Below are 19,238 nucleotides of genomic sequence, written 5' to 3' on the forward strand. Positions count from 1 at the left end.
CTAGTGTTGGTCTCTGATTTCATGTATCACACTCCTGAGAGTGGAAGAAAAGCATTGTGGGAACTGTAGTCTTCTTAAAGGATATTACTGAACTGCTGAACCGTTTAAGAGCTACACATCCCAGCAGGTCATTCGCTTCAAGAGAGAATTGCGGGAGAGACTATAAAGGGATCTACTGAACAGGCCCATGCTCTCTTGCTTCCCGGGATCCATCGTGTGTGCATCGGCCTGCCGCAAAGAGAGAGGACTGTGGCCTACTGCACACTGCCCAGCTGTCTGCAGACTCAGTCCAGGCGGGACGGATGACAATCGCTACATGGCGGACATCCCTGCAGCATCACTGATTGAGTGGAGTTGGCAGGACTCACTGAAACAGCAGAGCATAGCCATCTCAGTGTCTCACAGCATAGAGAGTTGCCGTTGCCTGTTCTTCCAGAACTCATCAGAGGGACATCAGGATTGGTGAGAAAGCACCTGCTCAGATTCCAGTTACCAGTTGGTACAGTTTCTCTTAAACACTGAACACAGACATTCTACACTGGTATCAGTTAGTGGATCATCATTAATCAGAACCAGCTACCTTGCCTTGCCTGTTTCACATTGTGCTACACTGGGGAATCATTTGTTCTTTGAGCTCCAACTGCCGGTGAAGATCTTAGCAAGGCCTTGCATACTGAACATTGCTATATTATTGCTCTTAAAGGGGACATGTTACTGGTATCTAGATTATGTCATCTCTCATTAGGATACAGGTATTATAGGCCGGCCTGGGGTTCCCCTTTACTAAAAGCATTTCTCATGGCAATTTATAGCTTTCTGAGAGATTCATTTACTTACTTTAGGATACTGTGTATATTTGGTGAATTTACTTGTTATTATAACTGGCTTTTCAATGTTCTTTAGTGTTATATCAACTGACCCCTGGCTGTTTATCCAAGGCCTAGTTGATTAATACTCTCTTCGAGCCTTCTTCTTGAGTAAAGCCAAGCTAAAGATTTAAAACCTATCTGCATCATGTCAGTGTGTCATTTAAAGGTCTGAACCTAGAGTGTCAGGAGGGCTGGACGGTTCACAGGGTCAAAGTGGCACAGAAGAACATACAATTACAAGCAACCCCCAAAGGGGCAGTGCTACAGTTGCATGATCAGCAGACAGATGTGAGAACAGATAATTGGCCTCAGGATCAACAGACAGTGGCACTGGTGGATGACTGGTTTCAGGATCAGCAGGAAGATGTGACAACAGATGACTGGAACCAGGATCAGCAGACAGATGTGGTGACAGGTGGCTGGTCTCAGGATCATCTGACAGATGCATCTGCACATACACTGGAGCTAGTGATAGATGAGCAGTAGTGGTGCAGATACTTTAGAGTGGGGCATAGTCTAGGCTACAGGTGGATAGATCAGATACAGATACAATTGCAGGTGTGTAGTCAGGAATCAAGTGAGACTGGTAACAGGTAGGCATATCAGATACAGGTGAAGCAGACAAATGTGTAGTCAAGATACAGGCCAGAGTCAGATAAGCGGGACATGTCAAGACAAGCCAGATTAAAATTACCTAGGCAATCAGAATGAAACACGGGTCAGAGATCACAGGTACTGCTAAAGACAGCATTAGCCCATGCTGCTTTGCTGTCTTGTTTAAATGGCATCAACAGCAGCAACTAGCGTGCTTGCAAGCTCACGAACATGAAGAGCGCACACAGATGAACACACGTGCACAATCAGCAGCTACTCTGAGAAAATAAATTTGCAAGAAAAAGATGAGAAAATAAATAAACAATTTAAACCTGTCAACACATAAAAGATAGGAGTAGTCTTTGAGCACAGCCCAGATTTACAGAGCTGGTATAGAACATAACAGCTTAGAATCAGTGGAAAATATGAATGATTTCTACATTGACTTAAAGAGTTCTATGGTCATAACATACACTTTCATTTTATAACATAATAATTGTAATAGCAATATAAGCATTGTTCTTAGGAAAATCCACTATAAGCTTATATTAAAAAGTTTCCTTTCATGTTGTGAGGGCTGCCTGTCTGCTGGTCATCTCTTTCCACAACTTCCTGAATTTCCTGCATGCTTTGTAGCTTCTCTTTCTTGTATCACGGAGACGTGATAGTTTAAGTTTTCGGTGTTGTATTCAATATGTGCAAAGAGAAATCACACAAATACCTACAAGTATAACATTGCAATCAAGTAATGATTGAATCATGATCAAGTAATGACAGATACAGATAAAGAAAATATAACAATAATACTTAACTAAAAATGCTGTTTCCACCACAGAGTCCCATCTGCGTATGCAGCGTGGCATATACTTTAGGTGATCACAGAAGCATGCATAATTACAAGCTCTAAAGACAAGACAAGCTTATTTCAGTTTGGGCTATTGTAGATACAGGCTAGTATGTGAGTAAATGACCAATCAAAGTTGTTTGGACAGTGATATATTTAAGGGGGATAGTGAGCTGGTCATCCTGCTTTCCTCAAGCCTTAAGTCAGTTCAGGTATAGCCATATATATGTCTCCTTAAGAAGGTTTAGAATTCATTATTAGATATTTGTTAGACCACTAGACATCTTTAACTAAGGAAATATGTAGTATGCAATTTTCCTATCACTCCTCTGCTGTTTAATTTCAATTTCTAAAGACTAAATATCCCATGGTACCTTGCTGCCTGCAAGCAGTGATTCCTGTACTGACTCCTCCTCTCATCCCCTCTGTAGATCAGAAGGCAGGCTCTGTGAACTGTGTGACACATCAATGCCTATCTTTAGGGCATAGTGAATATGTGTCACATAATTCAAGGAAGTAAATGTGTGGAGATCTTCACAAAGAAAGTTTATATATTTCAAGATTGTTCAGAATAATAGGAGCAGCGAGAACTTACCGTATATACTCGAGTATAAGCCGAGTTTTTCAGCATGTTTTTTCATGCTGAAAATATACCCCTCGGCTTATACTCGAGTCACTGGCTAGAGTCTTTTTAAAAATGGCGCCACTCGGCGCCGACGTGTCACTGCGCATGTGCCGCATGCCCGGAAATAGCCGAACGTGTTTCCCGAGCATCGGCGGCGCATTTGCGGTGACGTATTCGCGGCGCCAGGTGGCGCGATTTATAAATCGAAGACGGCGCCTCACCGACAGGTAAGTGAGACTCCTCGCAGCCCCTGCATTTCCTCATGCAGTGCTGCGGGTATGGTACAGGACATTCTCCTGTAGCATGCCCGCAGCACTGCCTCTCCTGTGCCATGCCTGTACCTACTGTGCCATGCCTGTGCCTACTGTGCCATGCCTATGCCTGTACCATCACCTGTGCCATGCCTGTACCATCACCTGTGCCATGCCTATACCATCACCTGTGCCATGCCTGTACCATCACCTGTGCCATGCCTGTACCATCACCTGTGCCATGCCTGTGCCATGCCTGTGCCATCACCTATGCCATGCCTGTACCATCACCTGTGCCATGCCTGTACCATCACCTGTGCCATGCCTGGACCATCCCCTGTGCCATGCCTATACCATCACCTGTGCCATGCCCATACCATCACCTGTGCCATGCCCATACCATCACCTGTGCAATGCCTGTACTATGACCTGCGACATCTCCTTTACCATGCCCGCAGCCCCTGTTTTGTGTCTCGTGGTGGTCCAGTTGGGTCCAGTACCTGCTGCATTTCCCACCCTAGGCTTATACTCGAGTCAATAAGTTTTCCCACTTTTTTGTGGTAAAAGTAGGGGTCTCGGCTTATATTCGGGTCGGCTTATACTCGAGTATATACGGTACTGAAATAAAATTAGGAAATGAATGTATGATTTTAAATTTTGACCATAGATACCCTTTAAATATGAACTTGTTGACTCAAGTCTGTTGGATTAAATGATGTACACTTTTAATTTACTGAACGAACATATCTGGAGAAAATTATGACTTTCTTTTATTACCTATGTCTGTATAGCACTAGTAAATTCCACTGTGGTTTACACTGCCCCAAAGGATGTACCTTTAGTTTTTAATGTGGACAATTTGCTATTAAATAATGGAACCAATGGCAGCTACACATAGTATAGGAGACCAGAGCTTGCATTGGAAGGCTGTGCACAGAAGAACAAGTCATACAAATAATTTTCACAGAAGACAGTAACTCAACTCCTGAATCCAATGCTGTAAGACAAGAGTGTTAACCACTAAAAATATTTTCAAACCCATTGGGTGCCTTATCTTTTCATAGTGTGAAGAGGCTCTTTGAATCCATTTCAAATAAATCTCTGACAATGTTCTCACTTGAGAGTGGTCATTGAAAATTAATATCAATCTTTTACATACCATCAAACCCACCACAACATTTTAAACCCATGTGCAGTGTCCTTCCTCTAGAAAAAAAACTGTTGTACAATAGATAAGAGAATTTCCAAAATATCTAAAAATCTCTGTAAAAAAAAAAAAAGATGCACTTTTAACACTCTAACATGCCTATTATGAAAAGCATGCTTAAGATGGCCAAAAATTGTCTGAAAACAGTTGGTTCGGCAGTTAGTGGCCAACTTTTGGTTTATGTGTACAGCTCCTTGTTTCACGACCAGCTTCTGTCAATCGAGCATGCTGGAAAATCAAGATTGAATTAGGGATGGGAGAACCGTTCGGCCCGAGCATTAATTCAGGCCTGAACATTTGACTGTTTGGTCGTTCGCGGAACACCCGAATATGCTGGGTGTTCACCCCAATGAACACCTTGCAATACACTGGACGCTGCACAGTGCATTCTGCGCCCTTATTGGGCACAGCCTTGCCCAATGGGGGCACAGTGTAAGCTGGTTGATAAAGAGTGGGTGTGGGAAGCCATCCACGGTGTCCTTAACAACCGATGAGTCACCAGCTGTCAATAGGTTTAACGCTGACAGCTGAAAAAAAAAAGTGCCAGTACAAAAAAAAAAACAAGAAAAAAACAGCATAGGGTTTGTCAAAAACTGTCTAGTGTGGTTATTACTTTTGGACACTTTTTGGGTGAATGGGTAGGGGTACTATGTACCAATACCTATTCACATGTTAAAAGGGGGCTTCCAGATACCAATAAGCCACCCCGCTCACAGACCCCGACAACCACAGCCCAGGGTTTTTGGGAAGAGGCCCTTATCTCCATAAACATAGGGACAAAGTGCTTTGGGGTAGGGAGGTGGAGCCCCGCCTGCTGAAAAGTACCCACCCCCCATGTTGAGGGCATGTAGTCTGGTATGGATTTTGGGGAAGACCCTACGCCGTTTTTTTTTTTTTTATATTTTCAATAGCTGGGTGCCGGCAATTGAAACCGTGAGTTATTTTAAATGTGATTCGACTTGTTGTTTTCCCTTTAGAAATGTCATTTTTGCTGTAGCATGTTTTATGCCTGCTACAGATGCGCCACTTTACAGGCACATTAAGGGGACCCCCCAGACACTATGTTTAAATACATTTTTCATTTTTATTGTTGCACTTTAAGCATATTTAAAATGACTGCTCCTAAAAAAAAAATATATATATATATATATATATATATATATATATATATATATATATTTATTTTTTTTATTGATACATGTCCCCCAGGGCAGTACCTGGACCCCCATACCCCTTTTTTGGCCAATTACTTGCATATAAGCCTTCAAAATGGGCACTATTGGTTTTTCCTGTTCATTCCCATAGACTTCAATAGGGTGGAAGGTGTTAGGCCCATTCCTACATCTAATCAGCACTTGTAGCCAATAGATGTCTCCCTGTCCAAACACAATAGCTGAGCCAGGAAATGGCCACACTGTCACATGTGTTAGTATAGCGACCTGTAAAGTATTTTTTTTTATTTTGGTCAGTGTGCTGGGTTGAAAGAAAAAACCTTCCCCTGTGTACCCAGCATTACTCATAAACAGCCTGGTTATCACAAGCATTGCTTAGATCTGATAGCACAATCTCCAGTCTATAGACTACAATCTTTATGGTAGGTGATTAGTTACATAACAAATTTAAAAAGACAGTGCATAATGTGGTAATGACACATAACCTAGTAGCAGTATGTCCTTTCTTTTTAAAGAGGGAAATTTCAAAGTATTTCTTGAAGTCTAATATAAGTTTGGTTCCCGACAATCTGTCTGGGTTTATACAGCATAAATGTTAAGAAATAAAAAAAAAAAAGTACTATTTTACTTGGACTTTTCTGACTACGTGCATTTAATTTACAATTCTAATGAATTAATTTTAGAATTGCCACCTTGTACCCTGTGGAAATTAAGGTTATCAGGTAACAATTTCCAATTCTAATGTTCAGCTTAAGTCATTTTCTTAAATATCTGTGTGCCTTTTAGCCTAAATGTAAGCAGCTGTGTGTAATCTTAAATCCGCAGGCCTGTCATGAATCACATATAAATTATAGCTTGTAGTATGGGTGAATTCTGAGATACGGGATGGTAAATCATATGCTAATTAGTACTATGTTAGCAAGTAGCTTTTATTTCAACTAATATTCATCATTGCCCCCTGCAGGACATATATAACACATACATGCCTCCAGGGCTGTGCTATTGAGCGGAACCCAATAACACCACATTTTGTCAGATGAGATGACATTTAAATACACACAGACAGTCAAAAACAGGTATGCAGCGGTCATGCATGTAAAAAACATGCATTTCTATTATGTTTAGAATGGATGCAGAACCCATACGAAAAGCTTTACATGACAAAGGACTGTCTTTTTCAATACAACCTGACCCTGTCACCAATGTTAAAGTGAAATATTTTCTACAGTGAGATCATTTTTTTTGTTAGAAGATAAAAAGATGTTATACTTACCTGCTCTGTGTAACAATATTGCACAGAGCAATCCCTTACCTCCCCTTTGGAAGTCCCCTGCCAGCGCTATCCGCTCCTTCTCACTAAGCAAGCCAGGTGCTAAAGCGGTAACTTTGTGTGGGCTCCTAAGCAGAGCCTATGTCTATGGACACAGGCAGAACCAACAAGCCACCCACCGCTCCCTCCTCACAGGAGTTTGATTGAGCAGCAGCTGCAGTCTATGGCTGTAACTGTTCCAAGTGTCTCCTACGAGACCAGGAAGTGAGAGGAGTGCTGTGGCCAAGACAGGACTGGAATGGTGAGAGGAGACAGATATGTGTTTAGAAAAGGGGGGAGGGGGGTAGAACAGGCAATGGGGTGTTTTTTACCTTAATACAGAGAATGTATTAAGGTAAAAAACAAGTTTTTACTTTAGAACCACTTTAAAATTGGTGCAACCGGGGACACATGAGGATTACAATGGGCAACACACAGTAAAAGGGAGCATAGAACACATAACAGGTGTTCCATTTTGGACAGAACAAAATTTCAGGTGCTGACAAATTGATGAAAGTTAATACTCTCTGGGTATTTTCTATCAGCTTTATTGTGTGCTGTAGAAGTACCTTTAGATTCAAAGTCAGACCCCAGCAGGCACATGGAAAGTTGCAATCAATGGGTGGGAGAGGCCATTGCTGGAAAACCCGCTGCTGCAGGAGAGCTGATTTGACTGCAATTGCTACATTATTTTCTACTGCATGTGTTCCCAAAAAGCTTGTCCAGTGTTCCATTTTTTTTTCAAAAAGTCTAAATAGGAAGGCTTCATCTGCATATGTCTATTTTATGTAATAATATTGAAGCATTGTTCAGTCCTGTTTTTAGCACATTTTAAAATTGGTAGAGAACTTCTCTGTAAAGCTCTATTTATGGTAAAACCCATGTACTGTATGTACATTTTTACTTGTGTTTTACATGTGTTACTATTAATTCCTATGGAAAATGTACTTTTTTTTTTACTGCGGGACTGCAGCAGCAGGATTTTTCAGAGACCCACACTACAAAAATGCATGTGTAAAAACTATACAGAGGCCCTGATTTATAACTCTGCAATGGTGGAATCTAGTTCTGCAGGTCTTCAAGGCTGACTCAAATGAACATACCATATCCAGACAAGAACCATCTTTAGATAACTGAGTAACCTGAACAGCAGTAACACTTAGGTTTGATTGTAGTGTATGAGGGGGCCTAAGGTAGATAGGACATCTCCATGTTACAACCCGAAAGCGTCAACTGCTAATGGCAGATTTGTAATTAAACTGAAAATATAATTTGACAATTCTGATGAACCTGGTAATTCTTTAAAGTACATTTTTAACACACTGATGTGATTAGACGTGTTTAGGATTTATTTTGACCCATACACGTGAAGAGTGAACACATCTAGTGACAACCCTAAGGATTCTGAGAATTTTAGTAAATGTGACATTTTATACACTCTTAGAGCTGGTTTATGTTGGTACATCCTGGGTTATTGTTGTAATTCCAGCTCCTTAAAACCTTGCTTGTGCGCTGATGTAAGAAATTGTTTTGAAAAGTTTTGAGTTACAGTCTTTGACTTTTTGCTCAAATATTTCCTATGTTGTGTGTTTCAGGTTCCATTAGTTCTTGGGTTGTGATCTTCATACTGCCAATTAACAGCGCTCTCAACCCTATTCTGTATACTATCACAACCAGGCCATTTAAAGAAATGATCTGTCAGATCTGGAACAACTACAAACAACAACATTCTATCGGCAACAAAAGCAGACAAAAGGCTTACACGCCGTCATTTTTCTGGGTGGAAATGTTGCCACTACAAGACATTTCCCCGGAGGTAATGAGACCAGGATTATACACGGACTCTGAGGTGTCAGTCACTACACATGCTTCAAGACTGAGTTACGCATAGCAGCAAAGACTTGATTTTATTGTAACCATCCAAAGGCAAAGATTGTTCAGGTCACGGATAGTAGCTGATCAGACCATTAATCTGATAAAGATCCCCATCCATTGGGTGGGGCAGGCAGCTGTTTGGACTATTCTGAGAGAAAACATATTACTGAGAGAAATGTTAAGACATTTTATGTATGAAAATGGTTACCATTGCTCCATGGTTAAAGCCCTGTCAAGTTGAATCACAGGAATGAATACACAGCATCAAGCCTTCCAATACTGCACAATGTAAATCACTGTTTTTCTTACCATAATACCTGCATACAAGGGCTTACATGTTCCATGACAGCATGATGATTCTCTATATCTTGTCTCTGAATACCAGGAGCAGATTATCTAGGGCATGCACATTAACCAAATGAAATCTTACAAAAACCAAGAAATGATAACGTGGTACATATGTTTGCCAGTTACACAGACTTGAAACAAAGTGACATTTGGCAGGGACCGCTTTATTAATATACATTTTGAAGCAACAACTTTTACACTGTAGTTTAATCCAGGTAAATTTGTTTTTCAAGGGGGTTTCCAGTAAGATGGATGATTGTGACCTATCAGCGCAGGAACACTTCACCCATATAAACAAACTGCTGTCAGGATTGCAAGCCATAATTTTTTTAACACTGCTATCGCAGCACCAGACTGCTGATGACTGAGCTATTTTAATGATCTGCGCAAATTTTGTAGGGATTTAACAAACTTTTTTTGCAGAGCCCCATCTGTTTCTGCAATGAAGAAAAGCTGTTTGTTGTCTGTAGAGTGAATCTGAATGGGAGCGATTTTTTCATTATTATTCAGCTAGTGCACTTGCAGCCTTCTAATGAGGAAAATGCTGAGTCTGCAATCCTTTAGAAGTATCTCACCAAAAATGAAATTTTTTTGTTGCAGGGGATGCCTAAAATCTGACTTGTAATGTATATTTACGCAGACTTCTGAGAAAGTCAGTGAGCCAATCACACAAGCAGGAAATTTAATTTCTGGGGGTGTTCAGTATACCAACTGTGTACAGAAGGCCTCCGGGTTGCCAAATTGCTTTCAATTTTACAGAAAATTTACAGCCCCGCAGTTTGGGGAAAAAAGGGTACTTTTTAATAACATTCAGATATAATATGGCTTGTGTAGCACTTGTAAACACAATATTATTTTTTTTTTTATTTGCTTTTTTTCCCCTTTAAAGCCAGATGTCCCAAATATTTGATTATCTTGTATATTATTACATTTTTTTACATAGTGCCATCAATTTACACAGCACTTTACATACTTTATATATTGAACAATAATATCAGTCCCTGCCCTCCAGGAGCTTACATGCAATCTAAAGGTGCCTACTTCGCATTCATATATACACGTACTATGTCCAATTACCTACCAGGATGTCTGGGAAATGTGGGAGGAAACCAGAGTGCCCAGAAGAATGCCAAGCAAACGCAGGGAGAACATGCAAACTCTATGTAGGGAGAGACCACAGGGTAAGTGTGATATCATCATTTGGGTTTGTAAAAACGAATGCCGTTGGGTAGAAGTAGAACTGTGAGTTTTTGAGAAAATATCTCACAAGTGTAGTTTAAAAATAAATACAGCCGATCTATGAATCAGCCAGCCAACGATCACTCAAGTAGCACTAAAACTCTCCCTACCAGAGCTAATTGCAAACATCAAGCATTGTCAACTGGGAAACAGACTAAATCTAGCTGAGTGCAAGACTCAGCTTTGTGGAAAATTCAGTTTTTCCTCAGATCTCAGTATATATGCTAAAAAAAATACTTTAAGTTGTGAGTATTGGAATCCAGGAAGAAATCATCCTAAATTATGTATTCTTTCTTCAGTTATTTATTTACAATATAAAGCAATAGGTCCCATAATGGCTATTTTCTAATGCTACTGATAGTTTTTTACTTTTATTTATTTTGATCACTATATTTAAATGTAAGCCATGTTATATGAAATGGTCTAAATTCAGAAAATAATTAAAATATTTACCGTACTGTTAAGTTTATATGTGAAAAGAAGACTGCTTCATTTTCTAAGAATTTTCTGTAATATATCAGCAAATGAGACACAGAGCCTTTATATTTCATGGGCTCCAGGCAACTTTTGTTTCCATTGTTGAGCCCCAGGGATTTTACTGTCAATGAAACGAATACCTTGTGAGTCTCACTGGTAACGATCTGCTCTTAGACTATTTATAGTTTTGTCACCTTGCATGTCCCCTTGAAAATTATGTTGAAAAAAAAGTCTTACAGAGTGTTATTAGTTCAGTCAGGGTGTCATTCCAATCTTGAAATGTGTTAGTATACCATGTTGTATTTTTCAAGGGGGTATAATGGGGCCTGTCTTAGTATGAAAAAAGCCCTTTACATGGCCATAGGCAAAATAATATTGGCTATGACGAATGTTATAAATGCAAAACACATCAGAAGGACAAATGGAGAAAAAGAACAGATAATAATCAAGACCCCCTATATCTATTAAGTAGATAAAAGGGGTTGATTTACTAAAACTGTAGAGTGCAAAATCTTGTGCAGCTGTGCATGGTAGCCAATCAGCTATTAATTTCAATTTATTTAACTAAGCTTTGAAAAAAAAAAAAAAAAAAAAAACTGAAAGCTGATTGATTTCTGTGCAGAGCGGCACCAAATTTCACACTCTCCTTCTTTAGTTACATCAACCCCATAGAGCACTAAAATGCTTCTGGACATTTTTTTAATTCAAGTAAACATATCATGGAGGAAATTCGGAGGCAACTAGCTTTTTCATAAGATAATATCAGTAATGGCAAGCTTCAAGCCTCCTTCTTTTGATTAGTTCCTTTTTGGGTCTAAAGCTTTAATATTGTCCTATCGTTACAAATCTATAAATGGACCAAGTCTGATAGGGAAGGGGAGGTAGTGGGAAAAGGGGAGACCCCCCAAAAAGGCGTGGGGGGGGGGAAGGGATGGGGACAAATCCAAGCAGACAAAGAAAATGGGGATTTTAATGTGCCCAAAAAATTGATCCACCACACTGCAGGATGTGTTACGCTATGTGGATACACCATAGATATGTTGCACTTCAATGTCTGGTTTTAATATTTTGTTTCAATAAAATTCATATATTTTATAGACCCATTTTTCTTCAATATTTTGGGCACATTAAAATCCCAATTTTCCTCGTTCTGCTAGGATTTGTCCCCATCCCTCCCCCCCCCCCCTTTGGCTATACCCCCAGATGTGTAAAGGGCTTCAAAACCTCAGGATAGGAACCTTGGTTTTTACCGGGGTACTAATAATTGGGCAACAGTCACTTTAACCACTTCACCTCTCAAATCTGCACCCTCCCTATAGACTAAAGCAGCTTTTACATTTCTGCTATGAGCCTGTTTATTTGGCATTAACTTTTTCATTACTTAGGATAACAATATTATTACATATGTTGGTTTTTAAAGAAAAACAAGGCTTTCTGTTAAATTGTCTTGCAATTGATGATTTTTTTTGGACGTGTGTAGCACATCCTGTGTCCTCAACTGGTGAACGAGTTACACAGTGTTTATTGAACTGAATAAACTCTGGGAGAAAGATTTAAGGCACATGATACCCGAAAATATTAACAAATGCAGACACCTCTACTTGAAGTAAGAATGGAAAAGGGTTTTGGAATAATCACGGTGTAGCACTGTTAGCACTTGGATATGCCACCTGAACTTCCCATTGGCAATAGCTCCCAAGGGAGCACATCAGCAGTAAAGTCCTTACCCCTGGTGCTCCAGACCAAAAAAACCTTCCTGTACCTCTTCTGAATACAACATGCAGCACAACAGTAGAAAGTTTCATGCCCAAAGCTTTGGGCTTCTCTTTAGCACAGTACACATTCTTCCCAGGTAGCCAACCTGGAAGGTAAGAGAGCAGTCACTCAGGCCTGGAAGGCAAAGATAATTTTTTAACCTCCTAGTGGTTGGCCTGGGAGACATAAATATTCATAACCTAGCACTATTGCATATTCTTGCTTTTTTGTCATGGACACTACTCAACAGCCACCAGGCTGCAACACCAGCTGCTGACAAGACTAGTGCTTGTAATTACACTGAAAGAAATAACATTATAAATCCAGGATACTTATAGTCCTTTCACATTGTTCTCAATAAAGCCCTGATAAAAGAAGGCTTTTTTAAACTCTAGAAACACGTTGAATGCATTTAGGGTTGTCGCTTTAACTTTTTTGAAATAAAGTTGTATCTAAAACTTTTAGCAGTAGTGTGGCACTTAATTTTGCATTTTTATTATTCCTCAAAAGTAGACATTAAGGCCAAGCTGAGGGTAGACCTGAGGAAAACAGTACTGGTATTTAGAGCTTTGGCTGACAGGCTAAGCTACAGACTAGCAAACTAAATTTTACCAAGGGACACCACTGCTTAGGACAGGGTCTCTCAGGGTTAATTTAAAACAAATGAAAATGAAAAATGGTATTGTAAACACAGGTTTTAAGTGAATTTATTATTAAATAATAAATAAAATGCAGACCTCAGATTAATTTAGTAGCAGTGGTTTAGGTCTTTGAACTGCCAAAACCCACCATGGGAGTGATAGCTTGCAAATGGGTATTGGATTAACATAATCAAGGAAAGGTTCTTGTTAACAATAAACTACACCATGTCACTAAGTCCCCGTTCACTCTAAGGCGACCTGTGAGGCGACCTGGTCGCCTCACAGGTCGCCTCCCATAGGGAAGCTGCGGACCCGTTCTAATAGGAGCTACACAAGTCGCTCCGACTTAGAAAAAGGGTCCGGAACTTCTTTGGGGCGACCTGGAGGCGACCGCCATAGACTTCAATGTTATGAAGTCCGTGGCGGCCGCTCCGAGGTGGCATCGCGCTGCTCGCACCGCGACCTCCGAGGTAGAGTAGCGTCGCTTGTATGTGAACGGGGCCTCAAGCAAACGTTTCTTTACAAAAACAAACATTTCTGAAGCTGCTACATAAATCATGCTTCTTTGTATATTTTCAATTTATATTTAAAGTGTCCTGGGACCCCCAAAACCTTAGGCTGTCTGATATACAAATAGAAACTTTGGGAAGTAGCATTAGCTGGCCTAACCAAACTAATAATAGTCCATACATGTGATGGGTGAGCTCAGTATTCAGTAGTCAGGCATGGGAAGAGGTAGGCTAGCATCACAGTCAGTATTTGCATATTACAGTGCCCAAGGTTTTGGGGGTCCCCAAATCACTTGAAAAGACATTGAAAGGTATGTGCACAAACCCGAGTGTTCCTGCTTCTAATCACAGTGGTACCTTTACATAATTATTTCTAAGGAAAGTTTATGTGAAATTCTTACAGTTGACTCACATGAGTAAATACTGGTTGCTTTTTTTCACAGGTCTTTGTTTTGCATGGCAGACCTACATACACATCTTTTAGTCTCAGCAGGCTGTAGTTTACGCACTTGTGGAAAGCAAGGGGGGTGCGCCACTAAGTGTAGTATTAAAAGGTAACATTTATTGAACAGAATTAAAAACACTTACAGGAGCGCAAAGCAATCTAGGCCCATCATAATATGTTTGATCTGTGCTGGTCCTGTGGGCTTTACCCACCCAAAAAGCCACAGGAGGTGAATAGCTGGATGTCCTATGATGTACCTCCACGCTAACCAGCGTGGAGCGTAGAAGCGGATGTGACCTCACCGGTGCGGGGCGGAAGTCCAGAACACTAGATGCACACACTGGAAAGCAAGGGCAGGCTACGCGCTCAGAGCTGGCGGCTCCTTCTACTGGCTTACTGCTCCTTGGAGTAGAGCAGTTTAGGTACAAGTATGATGACAGGTGCTGCTCCCGTGGGACTACAGCGGCCAGCAGACCGGCGAAAAAGTCCATAATACATCATAACAAATAAAGAACTCAATGAAACTGGATAAAACAAATACAATGCACTGGGCATACATAAAAAAATTAACATATAGAGAATAAAAACAAACAATAATGTACAATATTAATGGGAATGCATATCGGGAAGTATATAATTGAAAAAAAGTGCATACAAGACAAGGCAACAAAGAACAACATATATGTAAAGGGACAACATACAAGATAATATATTCAAATCACATCTGAAATCATTATAAAAACTGGTACTAATATCAGTAAACACATAGAATACTATGGCTGTGATTACTTAATATATAGTTGAAGCCAACCACCACCCCAACCACACGAAGACAATACGATATCTGAAAAATTAATTATGTGTAAGCGACTGTAAGGGTCCACTGTAGAGAAATACACTTGTAAGATATTTAAAGTCTTAATAGAAATGTTTATACAATTATACATGTAGCACCCTCCTTGGTAGGTGCTAGGAAAACACATTTGGCAGCTCTGTCCTGCTTATCAGGAGAGCCAGATCTGTTAGTTTAGCCTGTCATATGTTTCCAAGTGTGATTCACTGGGTCTGAGGGAGTGTCCCCACTGCAGCCAATGAGGGAGCTCATTGGACAGTGGAGGAAACCTAGCCAGTGGCACACTCTGTTTTATGTGAGTTCCAGTGGGAGGGCATTCCTGCAATGCATCCTGGGATTGCACATAAATAGGAGGGGAGCATGTGACAGGGTGTCTTTCGGTAAGAGCAAAGTCCCAAGAGGAGGTGGAAGGCTGTCTCTCCTCCTGCAGAGTGAGGAAGGTGGGCCAGGCAGTCAGCCTAGGGACCAGGAGTGGAGCTGGGCTGCAGAGGATCCAGTGTGCTGACCAGTGGAGCTGCTTGGTGGAGGACTTTGGGAAAAACAGTATCGCGAGTACCAAGGGATCTGCCTAAGAGAGGGGACCGCTCCAGAGAAGTCAGGGGATCAAGGAGCCAGTTCACTCAGAGTGTTACAGTAAAGGGGGTGCCATGTAGTGAACCCTGAAGATTAGGGACAAAAGGGGTGCCAGTAAGGGCCCTGAAGTGTTCAGCAGTACAGTCTACCTCAGAGTACAGCTTGCCTCAGGATAGAGTTTACCTCAGGAAGCTTAAGCAAAACCTTTCACAGCCAAGGGCAAAGTGAAACAGTGGCTTAGTCGTGATTAGTTCAATTTCAGTGTTACTCAGCATTACTCAGCGTTAATCAGCATTTATTCAAGTCGTCCCAGCCTATTGTGCATAGTTTTGTTCAGTTGGAGTATCCCACTCATTCCTTCTCCTATCCAAGTTCCTAATAAAACCAAAGAAACTGGACTGGTCCTTGTCTAAGGTAAACACACTTGGAAATATGTTAGAATGTTCTACTGTTGCGAATGGTAACCCAGGGGAACCCACATACAACAGCTCCCAGGGAGTAGTGCTACATATATAAAAAAAAAAAAAAAAGGGAGAGCTGGAACAATGTTATTAAAGAAACAAAAAGTTATTAAAGATTACAGCAAGGAGTGCACCTCAAGTTCTTCATTTAGCCCTCCTGGCGTGAGGGTATTTAAAGAGTATATCCAATAAGTCTCCTGTTGACATAAACATTTAAAACATTCTGCAGCAGAGAGGCTACCGGGGATGGCCTCAATGACCCAGACTTGTAGGCCCTCTGTGGATTTCAGGTGTTTTTCTAAATAGTGTCTCAGAACACTATGTTTATCATTCCCTTTTTCAATGAGCCCTCTTTCCTGGCCCACCTCAGGTCAGCACACAACGGGTTAACACCTCCTCTGGAGCCCACAGGACCAACTCTTCCTAGCTAAATAAAAGACAGCCCCTCCCCCAGCTGAAGTGTTCTTTTTTGGTCATGCTCCAGGCCACCTGTGGATTGCGGTTGGTAAGTGCTTTTCTGCAAGGATATCCCCCCCCCCCTGCCGAACCTACCCCTCCATGTTCAGCCTCTCATGGTGCTGGGAGACCCAGAATGCTGAAAGTAAATCTTTCTAAAAACTGGGTGCCCTGTGTGCCGGGCTGCGGGCAAAATGATGCTTAAAGCGGAGTTCCAGCCATTTGACTCACCTGTCCAACGGTCCAGCGATGCGGCCGCCCGAAGCCTCGATCCTCTCCCTCGGCATAACTGCTGTGGGCACCCGGCTGTGACAGTTTGCGGCTTCACAGCCAGGTACCCACTGCGCATGCGCGAGTCGCGCTGCGCGCCGTGATTGGCCGGCAATCTTCTGGGACCTCTGACATGTCCCAGAAGATTGCAGGGAGGGGGAAAGGAGAGCTCCCCCCCCCCCCAAAAAAAGACATGCCAAATGTGGCATGTCAGGGGGGTAGGACCACCTAAAGCGGAAGTTCCACTTTTGGGTGGAACTCCGCTTTAAAGAGCATTGATATTGTACAGGTGTGGTATTATAAAAGCACTGCAATGTCATCATTACCTCTCCCTTGAGTTTTTTTTTCTTTTCTGTCTTGTATATGTAGTGCACCGCACTGCTCTCACGGCTGAGAGCGGCTGTGAATGATGCCACAGCGAGCAGGGAGATAGGCAGCACAGGATAGTATCCGCCAGGCGCCAAACAATGGCGTAAACACTCATGGAGGTCTGCAGGGGAAGGGATTTCTCTCCCTCTCTCTCTGCAGTTTTGCCAGGTAAGGACTTGTTGCTGTTGCTCACTGCTGCAGTATGTTCCAAGAGATGGGACTGTCTGACTGGTTTTGTCTCAGATCCTGTCTCCCTCTGGCTGTGCTGTCCTGGCTCCTGTGTTATGCTGTGTACTCCTGTGGGTTTGACAGTCTGACAGGTTTTGTCTTAAGCTGGATGCACACTGTACAACTTTTGTTGTTGGATTTCCTTTAGATTTACCTTCAACTATGTAGTGCAAGGGCCTGCCTGATTGCATACAAAGTGAAAGTGTTTAGATTTGATCTCATATTATGTGGTCTTGGTAAATTTGAGGGGAAGAAAATCTAGGGACAATTGTATAGTGTGTATGGCCCATTTGACTCTGACTGTCTGCCTCGGGAAGTGTTGCTTGGGCTCACCTTCTGTCTGCCTCGGGAAGTGTTGCTTGGGCTCACCTGCTGCTGCTTCTGAAGTAAGTGGATGAAGGCAAATGAGTCTTAAAGTAACAGCATACAGGTTTTTGGTGAGAGGTAATATATGATTTTGCTCTATATATTTTGTGCAAATATGAGCTTGCCACACCTGTTAGTGGCACCGAAGACTAGCAAAGGTAGGAGGGGGCAACGTGGGACATTTTTTAAAAGAGTGCTCAAGGACTGCAAAGAAAGATGTTTTGCATGATTGTGGGAGCAGAAACCCTGAAAGCAAATGCTCCAAGAAACATAAGACCCGCCAACGATCTTCTCCTGTCCAGGACAAGCCACATCCAATGGAGTCCTCCACAGGGCGGCTTTCATGCTCCCCAAGCACCCCATGTGGCAATGGCTCCCATGCGTTTGTCAGCATGATAGGAAATGTCTCGGCCAGCTCAGGGTGCATTGTCGGCCTGCATGCAGCTGCAGTGGCAGAGAAATGTGAATGCACAGATTGCCTCACAAAGATGTGGATGTGCAAAACTCTAAGGCTAAGCCCTATTGAGGAGGCTATAGCAGAAAGTACGCTGCAGATGCCTTACCACTACAAAAGCATGCAGATATTTCCAAGGGCCTTCTTTTCTTGTGACACAGCGTAAAACGCTCGTTAAGGAAGGATGGCAGAGACCTCTCCAGAAGACCAACACAGTAACAGGTTCTCAAAGCTTTATCCAAATGGGATGGCACGTCAAGCTGTCTGATCCGTCACCCAGTAAGTAGTGGCCACTTACCAGAAGCACTCAGGCCTCTGGGACCTACAGTGCTTGTAGAGCTCCTTTATCTTTAGCGATCCAATTTGCTCATAGTATAGTAGCAGCACTTCACTACACCTTCCATTCTATATTTAAGTTTTTTACACTTAAATTGAAGGCAGCTCTACACCATACAACATTCCTAAGGGAGGCACCGTACTCCTTACACCATTATCCACACTACATGACATGATACAAAGTTGTGATCCTAACAAATTACACTGTATCAAGCCATTTCACCTGGTGGCTTTTCCAGTTCTTTGTACCTGAAAAGTAGAAAAATGACCATGACATCCAAAAAGCGTTCTTTTTGAGCAAAAGCGCTTTTAGACAAACTGGAAAACAGCAACAGCAAAACAGAGTTACTTGAAGAACTGAGCGATAGCGAGTCGTGGGAAAATTCAAACATCAGGTACGGAAAGTGACGACAGCGACGATTCTAATGTCTCTTTCTGGCACATATCTCCGTTGGAAATTCTGAAGAATCATTTGATATACTTCCCAAATTCCACAAGCTATGTGCCAGAAAGAGACATCAGAATTGTCGCTGTCGTCACTTTCCGTACCTGATAACGAATTTTCCCACTATCGATCAGTTCTTCAAGAAACTCAGTTTCACTGTCGCTGTTTTCCAGTTCGTCTAAAAGCGCTTTTGTGCATAAAGAATGTTTTTTGGTAGCTATGGTCGTTTTCTACTTTCCAGGCACAAAGAACTGGAAAAGCACAGGC

General features: G+C 41.7%; 1 protein-coding gene across 2 annotated transcripts in view; it reads left to right on the top strand.

The window, feature by feature from the left end:
• The window catches only part of RXFP1 (relaxin family peptide receptor 1), a 567,744-nt gene extending 558,504 nt beyond the window's left edge, over window positions 1–9,240 (top strand). For both annotated transcript variants that reach the window (XM_082253060.1, XM_082253061.1), the window contains one exon: window positions 8,467–9,240. In XM_082253060.1, the coding sequence (XP_082109186.1) occupies window positions 8,467–8,762 (296 nt within the window). In that variant the 3' untranslated portion in view covers window positions 8,763–9,240. The remainder of the gene's footprint in view (window positions 1–8,466) is intronic.
• The last annotated feature ends 9,998 nt before the right edge of the window (window positions 9,241–19,238 follow it).

This window comes from Pelophylax lessonae (genome assembly GCF_965119305.1).
Source record: "Pelophylax lessonae genome assembly, chromosome: 1".
Lineage (NCBI taxonomy): Eukaryota > Metazoa > Chordata > Amphibia > Anura > Ranidae > Pelophylax > Pelophylax lessonae.